We start from the raw sequence: 21856 nt of genomic DNA on the forward strand, positions 1-21856 counted from the left end.
TGTCCTACAAGTGGAGACACGAATGCAGACAGGAAACGTTCGCAGTGGGTGTGGCTGAACTGCCTCTACCTGCCTTACCACCACTTCCCTACAGAAGGTGAAAGAGGGCGGCCGTAGAGACCTTCACACAAATCACAGCACTGTTGCTTTCTCCCGGGTGGCGGAAGCAGATTTTAATTATGGGTCTTGCAGGATTAAACTTTATAAGAGGACCTGTTGGATGGACTGAGAGGCTGCATGGATTATCCTGTCAGAACTAAGCAGTCATGATGCCACATTTAGGATCGAAGAAGAAGGAAAGACACACAGAGGACTTGCCTCGGGTAAGATTCGGGTTCATGTACTTCAGAAAGGGAGAAAGCGACTCCTTTCAGCAGCATTATAAAGTCCTAGTTGACCGTATAAGTGTTCACCGCTTCTGCAAAATAGCCCTCTCACTTCCATTATTGTTCGGTGGAACCAGAAGATAAACAGGTTGCTCAAGCATTTCTTACTTCCTCAATTTAACTTTCCTTCTAAATGAAACATCTTTTTACGCAGAAATGCAAAAGCATTAAGTATGTTCCGGTAATTGCATGTATGTCAAAGAAGCAAAATAGTGATTGTAAAAGCGACTGGTTTACTGTTTGCTGTTTACAATTATGGAGTGCGGAGCCTGAGACAACTGATCTCTCTTATCAACCCTCCACAAATAATTAACAGGAGTTCTCGTGAAATATTGCTCAAGAACAATTCTGCATGACAGCTAAATGGGAAAAAAAGCATGAAAGCGTTTTGTAGTAAAACTCTGGAATTTGCTTGCTTAACACACTTTACACCAGCTGGTAGTTTTGGTCACACCACCATGCGGAATGCTTAGTTCACAATAGAGATGAATTCTTAAAAAGAAAAAAAAAACCCTGCACTTTGCTGGACTTTCAGTTAAGCAATGAGAAGCAGCTGAGCATCCTGAATATGGTGAAGAGCGGAGAATTGTCCATCGAAGATGCTCTGATCCAGGCCAGGAAGGACGGGACGCCGCTGAGCAAACCCAACGCAGCGGCTGAAGAGGTATGAGCTCACTGGAAACAGCTGTTGTAAACATCAGGAAAGCCGTGGACATGAACTAAAGGCTTGCAAACAAAGATGTCACGTTTACAGCCATTCCCTTCTCCACAAGACATACAGCGAGTGTAATCATTTCAAAGGAATAACATGTATCTAATGCTGCTTTCTGAATGACCTATTTAGGAACTCTTGAGGAAATATTTCTCGTAAATATAGTTGTCAATGTCCTGCTCAGCCTGCTGGATTGGTTCTGGATCTGTCTGTGGCCAGATTGATTAACCCAGATAGTTTTATGTCTTTGAAGGAATGCAGCAGTCGTTTGGTCTTGATGCCTTAGCGAGAAACAGATGAAGGACAGAGGATATCGTGTTCTTATGATGGTACTTTACCAACAGGTATTCGTGTCTGACATTTTTCTTTTTGTGGCTGTTTTAGGAACCTAAACCGTCGCAGTACAACTTCAGTGTTCACAAACACAACCACTACCGATGGCAGAAGAGGGTTCTTCAGGTGAGTTAAAACAACAACAACAACAACCAAACATGATTAATCGCCTGGAGCTCTGTGAGGCCACTTGTACGGCATTATGGCTCAGCATGCTGAAATGCTAACAGTGGCTATGCTAACATGATGAACAGCAGGTGTAATCAGGATCAGGAATCAGGAAACATTTATTACCAAAATATGCCAAACATACAAGGAATTTGTCTTGGCGGTTGGTGCGTGACAGTAGACAGTGTGACAATAGACAAGACAGCAGAGCACAAGTAATGAAATAAAGTAAAATGAAATGCTAATGCAATGAGTTAGTAGAATAAGGCTATGGGTTAGTATAAAACAAGGGAATAAAGTTAAAAATTTTAAATATTAAAAAAGTTAAAAAAATATTAAGCATAAAGTGCACTAACGAACAAGTGACAAAGTGACGAGTGACGACAAAGTGATAAATGACAGTTAAAGTGACGTGTGCAGTATGAAGCAGAGTGACCGGTGGAATGTTATAGTCAGTCAGTGGGGGGACCGGCTCTGTTGATGTGACTACCGACGGGAAGAAACTGTTGGTGTGGCGGGAGGTCTTAGTCCTGATGGACCTCAGCCTCCTGCCAGATTGAAGGGGCACAAACAGGTTCTGTCCGGGGTGGGAGGGGTCGGCCACGATCTTTTTAGCTCGCTTCAGAGACCTGGAAGCGAATAACTCCTGCAGGGACGGCAGATTGCAGCCGATCACCCTCTCTGCAGAGCGGATGACCCGCTGCAGCATGGCCTTGTACTTGGCTGTGGCTGCAGCGTACCAGATGGTAATGCAGGAGCAGAGGATGGACTCGATGATGGACGTGTAGAAGTGGATGATCATCGTCTTTGCCAGGTTGAATTTCTTCAGCTGCCTCAGGAAGAACAACCTCTGCTGAGCCTTCTTGGTGATGGAGCTGATGTTCAGCTCCCACTTGAGGTCCTGGGTGATGATGGAGCCCAGGAAACGGAAGGAATCCACAATAGTGACGGGGGAGTCACACAGGGTGATGGGGGCGGGTGGGGCTCTGTTCCTCCTGAAATCCACAACCATCTCCACTGTCTTTAGAGCGTTGAGCTCCAGGTTGTTCTGGCTGCACCATGACACCAGATGGTCAGACTCCCACCTGTAGGCGGACTCATCCCCACCAGAGATCAGTCCAATGAGGGTGGTGTCATCCGCAAACTTCAGTGTAATGTGTAGCATATACGTTTAGGGTATTGACCATCTGAAATTCGCTAATTTACACTAAATTGTACTAAAGTACAATTGAGGCTGCTTGCAGGGTAATTTACTTTGCAGGTTAATGACCATAAACCAAATATTTAGGCCCAAAATCTACCTTATATAAAGAGGACAAGTCAGGTGACCAACCATGTCAGTCTCTAAAAACTTTAATGGCAATCCCGTCAATAGTTTTGGAGATTCAGTTCAGATTTGGACCAGCCTGCTTGCTCAGAATTGAGAAGATATGATAATTCTTACTGCGCTGCAGTTGATGTGCTCTTCTAAACAAATTCAAACCCTCTCTTTGTTACAAACCCAGATCGATTTGAACACCAAAATGCTGTGCAGTATCGAGAAAGGCATCATCAAACGGCAACTTCCTTTCCTCATTGTCAAAAGCTGTGACGATGGAGTGGGTTCTAGGTTCACCATTTCCTTCAAAGGTCATCATGATTATGAACTGGAGGCCACTTCACTGGAGGACAAGAACAAGGTGGATTTACACTTAGTGTCGATATGTTAGTAACCAGAAAATCGTTTTTGAGAAAACTAAATATCACAATGTGTTCACCGAATACATCGGTATTGATATTGAAAAGTTATTGGAGAATCAACAATGGTGCTTTTACAAACTATTTACAAAAAATAATTCTCATTAATATGGATTTAATGACTATGAGAAAGGCAAATAACAGTCTTTGGAAAATTACATAATATTACTGTAAAACACCCTTTTAAAGCAGAAAAACACCCCACTTATGTCATAATACAATATACACATATAAGACAATATCTATCCTCACAAGATTAATATAACGCTGATATGTTGTCCTGCCCTTATTTTTGCGATGAGGGGTAATGTCTTGTTTTTATTTTCTGTAAGTGATGTTTACATCCAAACCTTTCTTTCCTGATACTCAGATAATACAGCTTGTGAATCAGATCATTTATGGGAACATATACAGTGACAATGGAGAAACACTTCAGCAGCCTGAAGCATCACAGAGCCTTCAGGAAGGCGTCTTATTGCTGCACCGGGGCGGCCTGGCCTCCTTCAAATGGGTGAAGTACGGATGTGTCCTTATTACCGTAAAGCTGTTATTGTAAAACAAATACCCAACAAATGTGGAGCAGAGACAGCGTTTTTGTTCTCACACTATTGGAGGTGCCAAACTAAACACATGCTCTAAGAGACTCTAATTTGAGATGACTGACATCCTGTCTGATATAATCTGTTTTCCACATGGAAGTCCACCTAACGTATCCTTGTGCTGTAGTTGTGGCTGACATTACATTCCCCGGTGCGTTACAGATATGAAGTACAGCTCCACCCGGGTCAGCTCACGCTGGTCCCCGTCAAGCAACGTGGCCCCGCAAACGCCAACGGGACGTTCTCGGGGCCCTCGTCCATCGTGATCCACCTGTCGGACGGCGACACCAGTGTACAGAAACCGGACGTCTCTGACATGTTCACACTGATCACCCACAAAAATGAGTACCAGTGAGTGAGAATTATGAACTGCGTGGAAACGTTCAGCTGTTTCCCTTCAAATGAAAAGTCTACGATTTGTGTCAGGCGTATCTCAGCCAGTGAGGGGAGTTGAGTTGAGTTAAGTTTTGTGGAACTATTACAGGTTCCGCGTCCCTCTGCCGGATGAAGCGGCCGCCCCTGGATCAGTCCAGAAGGAGCGAGATGCTTGGGTTCAGGCTATCGACGCACTGTGCTCAGGCTGGAAGAGGAAGTCGATGGACGGAAGCAACTTTATGAAAAAAAACAGACCACGACATCTCAGCATACCTGAGGACACCGACTCGGAGCCTGAGTCAAGTGGCAAATTGGACGATAGAAATACGACCCAAAGTGCAGTTGAAAATGTAGATCCCCCTTCTGGCGGTAAAGATCCCCCATCAGACGAGAGCCGAGGCCCCTCCCCAGTAGGTCACGCGCATCCTACTCCAAAACCTCGCAGCTCAAAGAAGTATAATGTCATCCGGCCTGATGTTTCGCCTCCCGTCCCATCACCAACCCCCCCGCATGTCTCAGCCTTATCCAAGACCACTTTGCCACAACCCCTCACCCCTTCGCCCACTAAGGTGGAGCCTCTTAACCATCACTCAGGCGCCTCGGTTGTTAAAGAGCCTTCACGGCCGAGTATCCCAGCCCCGCCTCCTTTTCCCTTTAAATTCGGAATGAAGCCAAGAAAACCGCTTACCAAGGCCTTCCACTGGGACGTAGTCGGCCAAGAGAAGGTAACTGTCAAACCGGAAACTTCCATCATCACAACCATATTTTTACTTTATTTGTGCATTTAAGTATAAAGCCTAAAACGTGTCTCATTAGTGGACCTGTTTCATATTTAAATCCAGTGTTTTATTATTTTGGCAAAGACAGCCAGTTTCAATTCGTTTCACTTTATTATTCGATCACGTTGCGTCATTGCTGTGCATTATTCTTTGTTCTGGGAAGTTATTGCTTCCCTAGTGTTGCTCTTTTCCAATGTTCACATTGATTTCCTCATATAAAGGAGTTGTCTAAGTCCTGAATTAATTTGTTTCTTGGCAGATTGCAAAATCGTTCTGGGTACAGGAGTGCACCGGGAGGATTGAAATCGACACATCGCGCTTATACGAGCAATTTGCCGTGAAAGATCTTGGGACGTTCGGTGCGGCTGAGCCGAGCCACACCCAGCATATTATGCTAAATCAGAAGATCGCACACAACCTTAGTGAGTAACTCAAAAACTAATATGTGACTCATAAATATTGTCTGCTGCAATACATTTGATTCGATTTTTCCCAGGCAAAAAGGCCTAGTTTGCATAATTCCATGGTGTAACATAAAGGCTTTCTACTGGAGTAAATGTCAATTAAAGGAGCTTTTCTTTTAGTGTGTTAGAAGTTATGAAATAAAACCCAGCAGAGGGAAGCGCCACGTACAAACCAGGATCTGTAGTTAGACTTTGATTTCCCTCAGAAGTATCTTGTTGGGTCATTTGTCATTGTTTATGAACAACGGTTGAGGCGCTTCCGATGCCACAACAGCAGAAGGATGTTCCTCCTGTACGTCTGCAGGGGGCAGTCTGTCACCAATCCTTACAATGCAGAGCGAGTGTGATGTGGAACATTCTCTACATCCCTTCTAATGGAATATTGCTTTTGATTAACTGAGTGTATGTGGATTTTACATTTCAAGACCCAAACCGGGGGGAGAACATCTCAGAAACTTTGTCTCACATCTCGTTCAGCAAGGCACCGAGACAGATGTGTTGTGCTGCTTGGTGGAATCAGTGTGAGTGTGCAAATTGGCAACATAATCAGTTATCAGTTATCATTTTCATGAAATATGAGAGATTTCATGTCCTGATACAGAATATGCCAGCGTTTTGAGTTTGTGCTTTGACCGGGAAACCTTGGTTGTGTCACAAGCAGGAGCTGATTGATGACAGCCTGCAGGCAACCCAAGGCCATGCACCTTTCTGCTGCAGGCTGTCAAAAAATATATCAGACATTTGGAAGAGCAAGAGAGACTTTGTGTCTCCCCGTCCCTCTTAATTTGGTCTTATTAACCAATAAGCATGGTCAGAGATAGTAAAAGTCGTACTTCATGCATTGGAAATGTCTTGTCTTGTGTCTCTACAAACTACTCGGTAGTTTAGTCTCTGCATATAACGCTTTTATAGACTCATCGCTGTTATCGGGGGGAATAACTGCCCCCCGCACACCTCCCCTGGGATTCAGATCTCTTTAAAGCCACATATGGGAAGAAATAAAAATTGGTTGTATGGACCTCTTTCTCTCCTTACCTGTCCATCTCTCGGCATCGCCAACACAGTCACACACACACACACACACACACACACACACACACACACACACACACACACACACACACACACACACACACACACACACACACACACACACACACACACTTGTTTGCACGTTTGTTCCCACAAACCTGCCTAAATTTGTGATGTTTATTCATTCTCTGCCATACTATTTATTCATCTGGTTCCCTCACACTGCGACACAGTAAGCATTAAAAATATCTTTATTTTTTAACTTTAAACAGCTCAGCAGACAGGATACACTCACTGGTGATTGATAATTAACGGACAAACAAACAGTTAAAAATGCATCATAGGCCTACATACAATTGGTACTCTTACTGTGTCCACGGCTGCTTTAATAACATTGTGTTGTTTGCTTTAGACAGCTGAGGCAGTTGGAGTGAGACAGCTTGAGCAGGTGGTTTTATTACTATTGTACTGCGTTCTTGAGTGGTTTCCTTTGGTCGTCAACTGCATCCTTCATGCCGAGCAAGCCCATCCGCTGTGGAGAGAGTCCACAGGACAAATGCTGCAATGATCCATGTACTTCTGTAGATTATAATAAGTAATACCTTGTACCTTTGACAACAAGATTGTCGTTCCTGCTGATTTGATGGATTGCATTAGTGAGAAAAATACCTGGATGACAGACGGAGACACGAGGTTGGTGTGTCGGGTGAGATGCTCCAACACTGCTGCCCAGCACAATGATCAAATCCGTCACCACTTACAGAAGTAGTTGAAACATGATACTAGGTAAAAACTGAGTATCAAAAGTAAAAGTACTTATTCTGCCTATTATTAGACTGTAAATTGTACATGCAGTATTTTACCCATCGGACGAGGTGGTGATACTTTCAACTGCTAATAGAGTTATTTAGGGTCGTCCAGTACCAACTTAGATATCTCAACAAAGAAAGACAAAACAGTATACAATATGGACTGGTACGAAACGTATACGTCCAAAATACGAGTGTACTTTTACTAATTGGAATTGTCATGTTGTGTATATTTTGGTGGTCCTTGGTTACGGTGGTGGAGTCCTTTTAAGAAGTCCTTTAACTTCAGCAGCCGGCGCTGCTGGAGTCTGAGCTAAAGGAGTATCAAGTCAATTATTCCATGCAATTTCCCATGATTTCCACCGCAGTGACAGGCTTTCAGAATAATAACTTTGCAGAGATAGATAATATTCTGGCTGGTGCTTTGTTTACTTGTGTACTGTACGTTGCATTGGCTACATTGGTTTTTTACCACGAGAGTCCCTGTTCAAAGGCTGGAAATGTGGCATTCCTAATTAAAAGCACACCTGTGGCTTCCTGCGCCCAGCGGGACGCTCTCCATGTCCACACTCCAATTTGTCTGAGTGTCAATCAACAAAGGACTTGATTGCACTGTGTCTTCTCAGGCCAGACGCCTAACCTTCACTCCCGAGGACTCTGGTGGTGCTCAACATTGTTCGTGATGTTTGAAGTTGTTTCCTCATCTAAAAATGTGACACGGAAGATTTTTGTTAGTACCACCGAGGGAACTCGTGTCTCTCCGGTTCTTAATGTGAAGGATTTAGAGACGTGTTGATTACTGCTTAACATTCAACAGGATTATTTTATTAACTTTGTCATGAGTAGATTTTCAATGAGAGCGTTTTAGATTCAGTAAGATTGCGTCGTCAGCCTTTGAGCACAGATAGACAAATAGTTGTACATCTTTGGAATTACTCACATACTTTCTTGTTCTAATGGATCCCATTCAGCTTTTTTTATACTGTTTCTTAAATTAAGGAAAAATATTTTTGTGACAGAAATGCAACTCTCCACAAAGTTTAAACCAAAAACTTTTTTTATTACTTGATTTATTTGACAACCTGCCAACAAAAAAATATTTTAAGCAATGCTTTAGTGTCTGACAAGCAGATTGCTGTTTTTTTGTGAAAATAAAATGTATTTTATTGACATGTATTGAAATTCCTGAAGCTCGCTCTAACGAATGCTTTTCACGGCTCCTAAATTATGCAGAGACATTTTTTGTGTAAGAAAAAAAAATGAAACCAGCTTTGAGTTGGTACAATGCAAATTAGTGCATTTCCCTTCGGCATCGGGGGGGAAAGTAGATTAAGCAAATGACCGCTTGTGTGTGTTTTGAGTCATTTCATCGGAGGATAAGAAGACTACCTGTCAACGGGAAAGCTTTCATGTGCCATTTTTCTGTCTACTTTTCTTTTAGACATTTTCCTCAAAAGTTTTCCGGTGCGAGCGGGAGAGCTGAAGGACAAACTGTTCATTGTTAACGAGGAAGATGGAGGCCTGTCTGATGAGCACATCACCTCCCTCCGGAGGTATGACTTTGAGCCAAAAATATGCTGATTTTTATCAGTGATAGTGTCACAACTGGAGGGTGAGTGACTTTTTCAGCTCATGTTCAATGGCCGTTGAAATGTCTTTTCTTTGGCAGGGAAAAAACAGCAGCTTAGCAAATCGTCAAGGGACGTGAGTGCATAAGTCAGGCCAATGTGAAAAGTTTGCACAGACGTCTTCACAGTGTTCTAATACTAAAGAGAAGATGCCAGAACCTTTTACCAGAGCAGCTTACTAATACATTTTTCATCCGTGGTTATTTGCGGAGATGGAAACTATTGACATTCTCCGGGGATTTTAAACACTGAGAATAGGTAAAATGCTTCTTGACTCTTCCTTGCAGTTTAGTCTGTGGCTTTGGACGCTGACCTGTTGGAAGGCAAGCGATCTAATGCGCTGTGAGGAGTATTTTATTTATTCTATGAAAATATAATATATATTTTAATGCGCTGAGCGTGCGCCTGAGGAATACAATTTTGAAAGGACGACTCCCAACAGGTGCTGCAATATTAATGGCCCGTGCAACTCCAGTGGCACGTAGCCTAGCACAGAAATGACAGGAGGAGGAAGTTCCGTTCAAGATGAGCGGGGTTCGAATGTAGTGCCAGCGTGTAAATGGCGGCTCCCATTAGCGTCTTGCTGTTTGCTTTGTCAAAGTTTACAAGGACCGCCGGCCTTACTCGGCTTTAATCGCATGGCCTTTTCCTTTTTTTTCTGCCTTGGAAATCCATGTAATGGAGTCCCAGGCGGAGAGCTAAAGAACATGTGATGACATGAAGAGGCAAGGGTCAGAATTGGAAATTTGTGGTAGAAATAGAAAAATGAATGTTGGATTGTTGGGGGTTCTGGTGGATGTACTGAGTGCAGGGTTACTGGGATGATGTAATGGAACTGGAAGTTGGCATCACACTACTTCTCTCTACAAAAAGCCGTTGGGATTTTTCCTTTATTCATGGGACTTTGGGTACTGGTCTCCCACATTTAAAAAAATTCACTAGCAGGTTACATACTGACGTGTTTCATCTTTTCAGGTAGCTAACCAAACCGTCTTTTAACCAGTATTTGAGAAAGGCGTTGTGCATTGCTTGGGCCCAGTAAGCGTCTTGAAAAACTAGTTTGGCTTCTAACAAGTGCAGTGATACTTTACTTTTGCTTTTATGTCAGGTACATCCCCACGATGAGTGATGTGGAAATGTACAAAGCACACAAAGGACCTGTGGCAGAGCTGCATATTGTGGACCAGTACATGATGGAGGTAAAGTTTTTCGCACCCCACATTATGCTTATAAATATCACGATTGAATATGATCATGATTAAAATAATTAAGTAATAGTAAATAGTAAAAATAGTGTTCGCGTTAGGAATCAAGACACACAGACACATACGCGAGCATGTGTTTCTGCTCTTGACACGGTTTCAGACACATTTTAAATTACTAATGTAAGGTTAACAGATCATGCGGATGCCACGCTGAGGTATACCTTTTATGAGGTATAATTTCCTTTGGAAGAAACTAGCACTTTCTCTCCCAAGGGCTTGTTGAGTGGAAATTCACCTTCCTCCTCATTAACACAGTGTGTGATGACAAGCTCTTCATCTGGTTATCACCTTCCAGCGTGCCTGGTATTCATCTGACTCATGTGTGGTTGGTAAAAATATGCGAGAGGGGTAACAGATGAACAGCAGGATCAGCCCACTGTTCCTTTCTGTAATATTTGACACCGGCTAAAAGGGATTTTATAAAACATTGTGACTATGGAAGACTCGCTGCCGACCGCTGCCACACTGACATCATACGCAGTCTTACCTGTTGCTGCCAACTAAAGCAGGAATTTAAATATTGCACTTTATGGCCACTGAAAACATTTGAAACTCAGTAATGTTTAGTAATTCCACCCATTTTCCCCATTGCTTATAATTAAATTACTAAAGACAATGAAAGGTTCACAGTTTCACAATTTAATAATTTTTTCATCATTATTACCTGGAGACAAATGAGTCTTCCGTGTGACACATAGTTTAAATATATATGGTATACAGTATATGGATAGTCCACCTCAGTCATGCTGCATCATAACGCTCACTCCCTCATAATACACGCATGTGTCTGCAGTGATTTTTTAATTAGTGCTTTTTAGCAAATGGCCACGTTGTCCGACAAGCCAGCAGACATGGTTGAATCTCCACTTTGGTATTTAATGAAATGTTCTCCATAGATTCATGCTCCCCGGAGGATGAATCATACTGACACCGATTTGAAGGAAATGTCCTATTGAATGGTTTGCCATGAAGTTTGGTGTATAAATTCACTTTCCTTTTGAGATAAAATGTAAAACCTTTGGCGATTTTGACTTTTAGTCTCGTGCCATCAGGTACCAAATGACCAAATATCAGCAAACCAGTAGCTCTCCCATCACCTCAGCTGTACTTTGTCTAATGCTAGTTGATGCTACGTGACGTATCGGCTAACCATCGGCATGTTACCGCCCTCGTACCGTTGCACAGCCGCACAGAGCTGCTGGCACGGCTGTGAACTCTCCTGTTTTTTTTTTTTAGGCAGAATAAAAGGGTCTGATGTTCTGTCTAACCGTTCTGAATCACTTTCCTCTCAGGATGTGTGCAGAGAATACAAGAGTGGCATCTGGAAACAAATGTTCCACCATTAATGGAAACTAAAAGCATATTAGTGTGGAAGCGCTGACCTTTTCCCTGAAATAAATCAAACCTCGAAAGAGGGGGAGTTTGTTGTGCTCAACTGTATATTCTTGCATCATGCGCCACGTGATCGCTCTGGGAACTTCAATCCCGAAAAAAAAGATATTTATTTTCAAATCTGAAATTTGCTGCTGTGTCAGTATCTGGACATGTGACTGCTCTAAAAGCGAGATGAAAATTTATACCTCAGCGTGGCATCAGCATGATCTGTTAACCTTACATTAGTAATTTAAAATCTGTCTGAAACTGTGTCAAGAGCAGAAACACGTGCTAATCCCAACACCTCTCCTTAACCATTCGTCAGACCAAGTGTCCTTTGGCTCCTGGGAGATTGTACCTGAGCATCAGCGAGACGATCTGACGGCGCCGAATGATTTATTAGGAGTTAGCACCGACTCAAAGGTCGACTAGTCATCTCAGCCAGTCGTATCGAGGTGTCGAGCCTTCAGCTTCTCTGTTAAATCAGCCTGTCGACAGGCCCGCAGCACTCACCCTGCGCCTGAGGTAATATCGACAGAGGACTTGAGAGCGAGATGCAGCCGTCGCACAAATGTACCCGCCCCCCCCCCCCCCCCCCCCTTGCAGCGCCCTGTTTGAGATCGTTTAGAAGAACCACATAGAAATATGGTTGCATACACACACCACACTAACGTCTTCTCCCTGTTTGCAGATGTGCAACATCCCCTTGCTGAGCACACAGCTGGACCTGCTGCTGACTCTGAGAGAGCTTCCGATCAGCATGAAGGACCTGCAGCCCGTGAGTTTACACACCTGAGGTGGCCTCAGAAGTTGTTGCTGTTTTACGCTCTGTTCCATTCCCACAAGCTAAAAGGGGCTAAAACAAAATGTATTCTGTAATGCAAATGGTAATGTTCAGACATTAAAAGAACATCTGGGGACATTTATAGGTAAAAGCTTTATTTTGCTCCTGTTTGGAGTCTTGAAAATGGAAAGGCATGAAAGGCACTTTAAGACAGCTCTCTTCATTCTTAATCAAATCAAGTCCCATTTTTCTATAGGTGGTGAGAAACAAAAAGTTTTTATCTCCATCAAAAACCCAATAAAAAAAACACTTTGGGTTTTCACCAGGAAAAGCTGTAGAAATATTAATGAATTTTTCTTCATTCGACAAACTTCGGGCAAGCACTCTTAAATAAAGTACATAAAAAAATGTAATGAAGAAAATACACATACAAATTATACTTTTTTTTGTATTAACCCTTACACACACACAGCAAAACGTGAGCATCTGGTCCTTGACATCAGACGGATTGTTAGCATCCTAATGGAGGGTTGTTTATTGGCACAGAGGACTGCAGGCTGTGAACATATTGCAGTCGTACCAGAAAACCTCCCAGCTCTTTGCTTTGATACGATTCTCTCAAGCCTCTGTTCCTTTCTACGCCAGCGCTTCAGGCCAAATCTCTTGTCTGCTGACTGTTTAAGAACAAAGAGAAACAACAGATAAGAGTTCCGGCACCGTAATCCATTGATTTCTTGGACTCATTTTTTTCTTTGTTGGAACACAGGGAGAAACAAAATGAGTGTTTTCAAGATGACTCAAAAAGAAAGATTAGCAACGTCACAAAGTTTCAATTTACTCTCGGCTTTCTCCTTCTGGTTTTTCCCCTATTTCCTGCTGCATTGTAGCAGTGAAATTCCTTTTGAACAAACCTCGGTATTTGTACCCTCCAATTGTCTAACATGACGGACTTCTTGACGGACACACATAAAGCAGGATTTACTCTCCACCTGGCGCACACAAAGGCTTGAGAAATCGAAAACGGAAAAGGGGCCACCTGGGGGGCTGTTTCTTGCCTACCATGACGTGCTTGTTGGTGCTTCGTCGTGCTGCCCGGACGTCAGGTTTTATTCTGCAAGGTGGACCTGGCAAATAAAAAGAGGCAAAGACGGAACCAAAGCCAGCGATGCAGCAGACGGGGAGACGACCCCGGAGCCGTGACGTACAAGTACTCGATGGTCAAACTAAATGCAACAAAATGCAAAAGAGTTTTCAACGGTTCGATCAGTGGCTCCTCCTTGAGAAGCGAAAGGACGAGGGCACAGCTGAATAAATTAGAGCACAGCCAGGCTCTTTTGGGAAATGTAAACAGAGCTTCGGTTTGCTCGTTTCCCCAAACCACATTTGATTTGTCACATTTGTGTGCTGGCATTGGAGGTAAAAATGAATCTTTCAAAATGTTTTACAGCGAGAGAAAATAGGAATAGTGACACAAAATCACCAAAATGCAATTTGCTTGACATATATTTGACATATACCAAGAGACGAGTGAATAATATACACAAGGAGACATAAAAAATACATTTGTGTTAAATATATTTACAGGAGGCCGGCTGAGAGGAGCAACGTTGGGCTGAGCTCGTACAAACTACAATATTTTGCTACGATGGTACAGATGGTTCTCTGCAAAGCCAGAAGTTATAATGTAGCTGGATATCTGCTCTCTCTCTCTCTCTCTTCTGTCTAATTGGGACTGTCCCACTTGCAGGCTCTGGGAAGTTATTCTTAAAACAGAAGCATATGGTCGGAGTGTTGTTGCTGGCTCTCCGTCAAGGACTACGTTTCCCACAGTTTTCCTCCAAAACACCATTTGAAAAACCTAAAATCCCACTTTCATTTATTTTTGGCAGAATTTCCATCCATATTCAACAGTAGCTGTTCGGCGTCGAGCAGGGAAACACTGCGATGTTCTAAAGGGATATTTCTACTTGACACGATTGCATACCAAATACTGATCTTTCCAAAACAGCAAACCTCTGTTTATTATTTTACTTCATGAGGTCAAGTGAGGTGTGGAGATCGCTGTTAATCCCGATCACGTAAAACAGCGAAGGCGGGAGTTATTTTTTTGCCAGCGCTTTACAAGGTCCAATGAGTCACTTGGCTTGAATTGCAAAAAAGAAAACAAATCAATGTTACTCTGTGCCTCTGTGTTTTGTCTTTCAGCTGATTAACCAGCAGATCAGAATGTGCACGCAGCTGAACAACTGCAGGTCATTTGTTTCGGTGCTGGAGTACCTCCTTGCCATCGGCAATTACCTCAACGAGAACGCCAGGAAGGAAAAGGCCAAGGGATTCCGCCTCTCCTCCTTAACGAACGTAGGAGCCGACCACTGTGGCCTGACCTTTGACAGAGTTGAAGCGCAGGGCTAATAAGACTACTCATTGATATACAGAGCAGGGCTCCTCTGCCTCTCCCTGCAACTTTTGTGTTCTGCTCAGGTTCGCTCGGGTCGCTCACGCGGTCCTTCTGACAATTATGAGTTTGCGGCTGCATCTCTTCAGAAGCACGTCGTCATTAACTGCAGTCAGTCATCTGTTGTTTTTTCTGGTTTATTTTGAAGGGATGATTCTACCTTATTGCGGCGCAGAGAGTTAAGCCTCTTTCCCACTGGGGAATGTCCCGCGCTCACTTTAATGAAGCCGAGGCCTCTCGCTCCCTCAGAGTGTTTTTAGGTCTAATTGAGATTAGTAAACTGTTGCTGTTGGAGGCAGAAAAGTACGCTGAGGTTTATCTCGGGTCATCTTTTGGCTCTCCTTGGTTATTTGTGAGCGTCAATACTTGGTGCATGTTTTGTATTCGTAGTGGCTAACTGGGGCCTTAAATTGGTAAACAACATAACCTAGAAAAAGACTACGAGGGCCTTTTTAGACTAAATATTTAACTCCAAAAAACACATAAATTGTTCAAAGGAGTAAATCCGTCTCAATATTGTTGTGTAAAAGTGTTGCTAACTGGATGCTTTCCCCCAATGGCTTTCTCCAAGCAAAAATGAAAAATCCAAGGTAAACCTTTTGTTGACGATATTACAACACGTGCTGTGTGTCGGGGGGACAGTAGGTCTGCACAAGCCGTGGCCTTTTCCTTCCAAACTCTGTGTTTCTCTCCCTCTCCAGCTCACCCAGCTGCGTGGGAAAGACAGGAAGTTCACCTTGCTAAACGCCCTTGTGGAGCAGATCATGTTGCATGAACCGAGCTTGGCCGCTTTTACCCGGGAGTTGGCAGAATTTGAAACTGTCCCAGGAGGTATTTGGTAATCAAGATTTGATCAAGGATTTGAACAAAAGAATCACCGTGGTACCTTTCGCTTGAGGTCTACTTAGTGAAATGTGTTTTTTTCTGTGTGTGTCACTGCTTTTTTTTCTGTCTTTGTTGGATAGCTTCCATCAAAGGCCTGACCGCAGAGGTAGATGGTGAGTCACATTTTACTAATGTGTCCAAAGACTGCTGTGATCGGCGTAATGCCGATCCTGCCATTTCATGTGCCGAGGCAACTTTTACTAGATCTTTCTCTAACTGTAGCTTAGCTATATTGTTTTTTTTTGGAACAGCATATCATTGTCAAGGAAACGTATTCGACCCCACATGTCGTCTTGATGATGATTTACCAACAGTACAAAGCCACAAGCACAAAAACCTAATTTTACAGGATAACACAGGAGACAGCTTCGGATTTAAAAACAGCGTTTTGCTTCAGTGGTTGAATATGATCGATGGTAATGAAGGTGTGTGTGTGTGTGTGTGTGTGTGTGTATGTGTTGCTTCAGTCCTGAAGAATGAACTGCAGAAAGTCATTCAGTATAAAAGAACTTACAAGAAGACAAATGCTGGAATTCATCACCAAAAGTTCTACAAAGACCTGAAGGTGAAGTAGTAAATCCTGTGTTTATTATTTATTTATGCCTTTGTGTGCATTTCAAAAACAAAGCATTGTTGCTTGCATTGCTTCTCGTGCAATTGAATTGTGCACTGTCTTTGTCTTTTCTCCTCTCTATCACCACTACATTATTATATCACCTCCACTTTTACGTGGCTTTCTGATTTTAATTTAGAAAGCACTAAATGCTTAACACCCGTGAAAAAGTCAACTCAAGTATAATTACTTGTATTATTACTACTACAACAGTTGGCGACGTATCTCTGTGTAACCTGATGTGTCACTAGAAGCCAGTTAGTAAACGGCTCCTCATCCTGATACAATCCACCATCGGACTGCTACACAGTAACTGAGATGCTACAACAAGCTAGCTGGCTTTGGCTAACATATACATTATTAAGTCATCATTTGCATTGTTTCATATACTTTCAAATATGCAACTTTAAAGAATCACGTGACTGCCATTTCATCACATACAAGTGTTTAAGTTGATTTGGAAATCCACACACACACACACACACACACACACACACACACACACACACACACACACACACACACACACACACACACACACACACACACACATCGAGTGCAGGCTGTGCAGAGTTTGACCCACAGCAGCTTTAAGGGTGGAGCAGTGATTGACTGAACAAATGAAAAAACCCTCACCATGACTTCATCGTGCTTTTCTTTATACCCAGGCTTCAACTGAAAAGTACAAAACGGATCTCTCGGCACTGACGAATACATGCGAGGAGATGAAGAAACTCTACTCTGTCACACTGGTAATACGCATGTTATTATTCCAGTATGTCTTTTGTACAGCCTCGGTGAGCCATCGTTCTATGGTCCAGCGGGGTCCAGGTGGCCCTCTGCTGTTATTTGTCATCTTAGAATGTCTCCCCGCCCACGCACTGTGAAACATCATTTCACGAGGAAGAGGACGAGTTACTGTCCAACGGTTGTCCTTCACGTCTTACTGGGGTATAATGCATTTGACATAGTGGTTAGCTGCACATCATTTAACAGCACACGTCGCTGCTTGGTTTAATTAAATAATTCAATTCAACTGGACCCTTTTAATCTGCGATGTCCCATCAACGAGCGCTCCGGCAATGTATTCGCCCTGCAATCATTAATGTGTTGGTGGAAAATGATTTAGAACTACGAATATCTTACTTAAGTATATGTTTGTAACGCGTTACGATGAATTCATACTTAGTCATGGGCTGTCTGGTTATGACCGGACTCGATAATGATTATATTCTTTAATGCGTTTGTCTGAGAAGTTGACTCGCCTTCAGCAGTTGTGTTGACATCAGATCTCTCACAAAGGAAATTCCTGTCACACATGTGAGATTCATTATAGGTGGTGGTGCCGGTGTTTTCTTTCATTACACCCATAAAAGGAGGACATTTCTTTTGCCCACCAGCTTGGTTAGATCACGTTTATAGAGCTCAAGCCTCCTTTTGACATCTTAACAGGTGCTATTTCCTTTATATGTAAGTACCCACCAAAAACAATCAATACTAAACTAATGCCTATATTTTCTCCCTTCCCGTATCTCCATGGACAATCCATCATCACTGAGAGTCCAATCACCCTGCCTGCTGTGCTAGAGCACTCACATAGTAAAGTGTGAGTTGTGAGTTTTAGGACTGGTAGGAAATTGGGTTATATTAAGCTCACAATTAGATTCCTGTGTACTGCAAACCTTTTTCCACAACTCACATACTGTACGACTAAAGGGCGAGGGGACTGAACACAGTCGACGCTAGCGAGAGGGACTCGATTGTTCTGCATTGAGTTTTTTAGGATCTGTGTATTCCGGCAAAGAAAGATACTTTCTAACTAAAGAAGAATTAATTAAAGTTAAACTTGTTTGAAGAAGCCTGTTTAAATAAACAAGAAATATGAATGTTTGCTCGGTGCAAAAATCAAAACTCAATTCTCTGGATGAGAACATCTTTATTACATAAACGATTATTTCTAGATATAAAAAATTACATATTTCTTACCTTGGTACACCAACTATATTAATCTATCTTCACATTCCCCCTCAAACTGGGTTTGTTTATGCATAATCATGCAGTACATTAAAACCGCACAAAGCCCATTCAATGTCCCATTATTTCTTTAGTGCCACTACCTCACTTGACAAATCCTTCATAATTCAGTCATTTTCCTTATTATTCTTAACATAAGTCACTCCTCCATCTATTAATGAAAGTGGTCTAGTGGTTTAGTGGTCTTGGCCTTTTAAAATGGAGCAATTTGACCTTTAACTGCAGTGTCCCCTTCAGACCATGATTTGTTTTTAATCCTTCGGTGCAAAAGGGTTTAATGCTTAAACAAAAGTGGACATGGTTGACATACTGAATAATACAGTGGATTTTTCTTACCCAAAACAATTGGGTTTAAAAGGTACATTTAAAGAGAAAATGTCAGCATATCCCCTTCAGTCCATTCGGTTGTCTTGAAATACCAGAGCAGCACGAGCATCGAGCGTCCAAGTTTGTGCTGAATCGGACCAGTGGCCTTTAAAGACGGACACATTCTCCTTCTGAGTCACCAGCCACACCTGCATCCATCCCCTCCCCCCCCAACGTGATCTCCAAAACCTGTTCGGAAAAATGTATACGAAAACATACAAATTCGTAACAATACATACGAACTGGCGGTGGTTAACCACGCCCCTTGAGTGAACAACATGGCGGACCATGTTTGATTCTTGAGTGAACGTCTCCCCGTCATGTTGGATTTTTTGAGGGGGTTAGGGTTGGTATTGTATTCTTACAATTTAACATTGATTTCTGGTTCAAAATGCAATCATAACACGTTTATTTTACATGGTTAGACTTCACAAAGTGTGTTTACGGGGTGCAGGTCCCCATTCACTTTGAATAGGGGGACCAGTCCGTATTTAATTAGTATGTATCACTAAGAATTTGTATCTTCAAGATTTACGTATACATTTTTACGAACAGGTTTTGGAGATCAGGCTGCCTCCCCTTATTGCACTGTGTGCGCACACACACACGCCGTTTGCACACGTGTTGTGTGTCTGTGAAACCTCCTGCATTCACAATAAGCCCCTTCGGGAGCGTCGGAGGAAATGATTGAGACTGACTGGGCTGCAGCGTCGTGCAAGGGAGCAGCAGCTTTGGGAAGAGGTGTCACATGTAGTCACTTCTCACGGGGGGGGGGATTCACAATGATGCTCTTGCATAACAAATATGCACATTTACTTAAGATAGAGGCTCATGGAAATTTGTGGTCCTAAAATCATCATTTTGTATGCATGATCATAAAAAGTATTCACACGGTCAGTAACTATTCACAGGTCTATTCTTTTTGGTTTTATTTATTGCCAAGATGCAAACACATTTTCTTCAACTCTAAAAATAAGATCTTTGTTCCTGTGGAATGATTTGAATATAAAGGTACAAACGACTTTACCTTTTAAGATTCGTCCCAAGTGACTTGTTTCTCTTTGGCTCCACTAGAGTGAACAGTTTAGCTTTGAAATGTATTACGTCGACGTAAACAAATGATGCAGCGATAAAGTTGGTAATAATACTTGCTATGCTATGCAATGCTAACGTGGACGTTGATCATGTCTCTCACCAATTTTAACCTGACCCAATATAAACACAGATTTCTCTGGGATTAGAGATTCATCCTGGGAAATATGCTTCCTGGAAAATATCCATCCAAACTACATATAACAGGAAATATAATGAAGCAGAAAGGAAACAAACTAGAAACTAGAAAACCTTATACAGACTTTAATGTATTCATTTGTCACATGAGGGCCTACAAGGAACAAGTCTCCTCACTTCCTTCAACTTGTGCGTGCGTACAAGTGTAATCTTACAGCTCGTTGGTCGGCTTCCACGGAGCCATATTATAAACGGTGAAAAGAACAGGAAAAAAGGTCACCACCACATTATAAGAAGTAAAGAGTAGTGAGCCTTAACTTCAGCCTGCGTCGTCCACAGCATGCAATGAGCCAATCAGCACACTTAGCCACTGTGACCCCTCCTGATAACGTTTGACTCGATAATAATCACGCACACATTTTTTGCCAGCAAACCTAAACCAACTAAGAGTGAGTATTTATTAAGCAGTGTGTGTCTACTTTATTGCACAAGTGCAATCAAGGAATGGGTTGCATGCTGAGGCAGTATATGAGGTGATTTAAAGACCATTGTTAAGAAGAATTTGCATGACCCAGGCACTTTATGAAAAGGGATTGTAGGTGCTAATTGTAAAATATATTTGGTAGAGATCAAAAGGTCTTTTTAATTTTAATTTAAAAGTTATTAATTTCCCAGCGACTAATCCTGTTTTCTATCCTGTCAAGGTTAAATTCGGTGAACCGGCTGACCAAGACTCTCAAGAGCTCTTTGGATCGATCTGTCGTTTCGTCCAGGAATTCAAGGGAGCCCATGCTGAGATCCTTTGAGTCACAAGCCAAATGTTTAGATCACTCATAAGCGTATTACGTATGAGAAGCTTACCAAACAAACAATGTTCTTAGTCGCAGGTGAGGGACACATCATTTTCTGAGCTGTTTGTATTTTTGATCCGTGAAGGTGATTTATTGCAGACATGCAGTATGAAGTGTGCAGCTCGATCGGCGGGGCAACAGGATGTCAGTGGAAATCAATTTTGGGAATATTAAACTCATCCTGTATGTCCCAGTATTTCATTTCCAGAAGTTGTTTTTTGTTATGTTTACTTCATTTTGAGACACAAATCATTAATGCAGGATTTGCAACTGCTGGGTTTTTAAGAAACACTTGGATGCTGAAGTGTGCCGCTGAAACCCACGGCTGACTGCTGGCAGCAAAACAAAAAAAACAAATCTCTCTGGAAGCCAGCGCAGGCTGGTGTACTTTGGATGTGAGATTATTTCCATCTCGCCGCGAGATCCGGGACGTTTGCTATTCCCTGCGTTACCCAAAGAGTTCAAATGCTGCATCTGATTAAGGAAGACGTGCCACTTTGCCATGAACACTAGACGCAGACCTCCTCTTAAGAGGGGTAGAACTAAGTTGCAACCAGTGGTTCCATCGAGTGGACGAAACTTGCATTCTCTCTGCTGACCAGTCGGGGGCGACTTCTCTGAATGCAAAAAGACATCTGAAATATCGGAGTTGCTGTAGGTACCATATTAATAATATTTGTTTTAAATAGTGTTGACTTTGGTATAGTTAGAATGTATACGGTTATATTTTAAAGAGCAGTTTTTGTGATTTCTTATTGCAGGGTCTATAATATCTGGATGGACTGCTCTATAATTCCAACCTCCATTGTTTACTCTTAATGTTGAATACGACTTAAAATGTTAACATATTTTGAGACTAATTTTATGATTGGGTTAGAAGTTCCTGGTCTCAGGGTGGTGCACAGATTTTTTTAATTAATGTCACTGATAGAGTTCCATAACAGCCGACATGTGGTCGCTGCTTGGGAACCTATGGA

General features: G+C 42.4%; 1 protein-coding gene across 1 annotated transcript; it reads left to right on the plus strand.

Moving 5' to 3' along the window:
• Positions 1-26: 26 nt before the first annotated feature.
• LOC120829539 (uncharacterized) lies at positions 27-21509 on the plus strand. The gene is made up of 17 exons (XM_040193730.2): positions 27-323; positions 922-1050; positions 1483-1557; positions 3105-3278; positions 3707-3852; positions 4098-4286; positions 4420-5035; positions 5349-5511; positions 8836-8947; positions 10131-10221; positions 12353-12439; positions 14651-14803; positions 15602-15731; positions 15866-15898; positions 16253-16350; positions 17067-17150; positions 20733-21509. Exons 1-17 carry the CDS (start codon positions 267-269, stop codon positions 20832-20834), a joined length of 2439 nt encoding a protein of 812 aa, XP_040049664.2. The 5' UTR covers positions 27-266; the 3' UTR covers positions 20835-21509.
• The last annotated feature ends 347 nt before the right edge of the window (positions 21510-21856 follow it).

This window comes from Gasterosteus aculeatus, chromosome 2 (assembly GCF_964276395.1).
Source record: "Gasterosteus aculeatus chromosome 2, fGasAcu3.hap1.1, whole genome shotgun sequence".
Lineage (NCBI taxonomy): Eukaryota > Metazoa > Chordata > Actinopteri > Perciformes > Gasterosteidae > Gasterosteus > Gasterosteus aculeatus.

Coding starts and splice junctions, on each gene's coding strand:
- LOC120829539 (XM_040193730.2), top strand. CDS start 267: ATGATGCCACATTTAGGATCGAAGAAGAAGGAAAGACACACAGAGGAC. Junction 8,948..10,130: donor CACATCACCTCCCTCCGGAG/GTATGACTTTGA, acceptor CTTTTATGTCAG/GTACATCCCCACGATGAGTG. Junction 15,732..15,865: donor ATTTGAAACTGTCCCAGGAG/GTATTTGGTAAT, acceptor TTTGTTGGATAG/CTTCCATCAAAGGCCTGACC.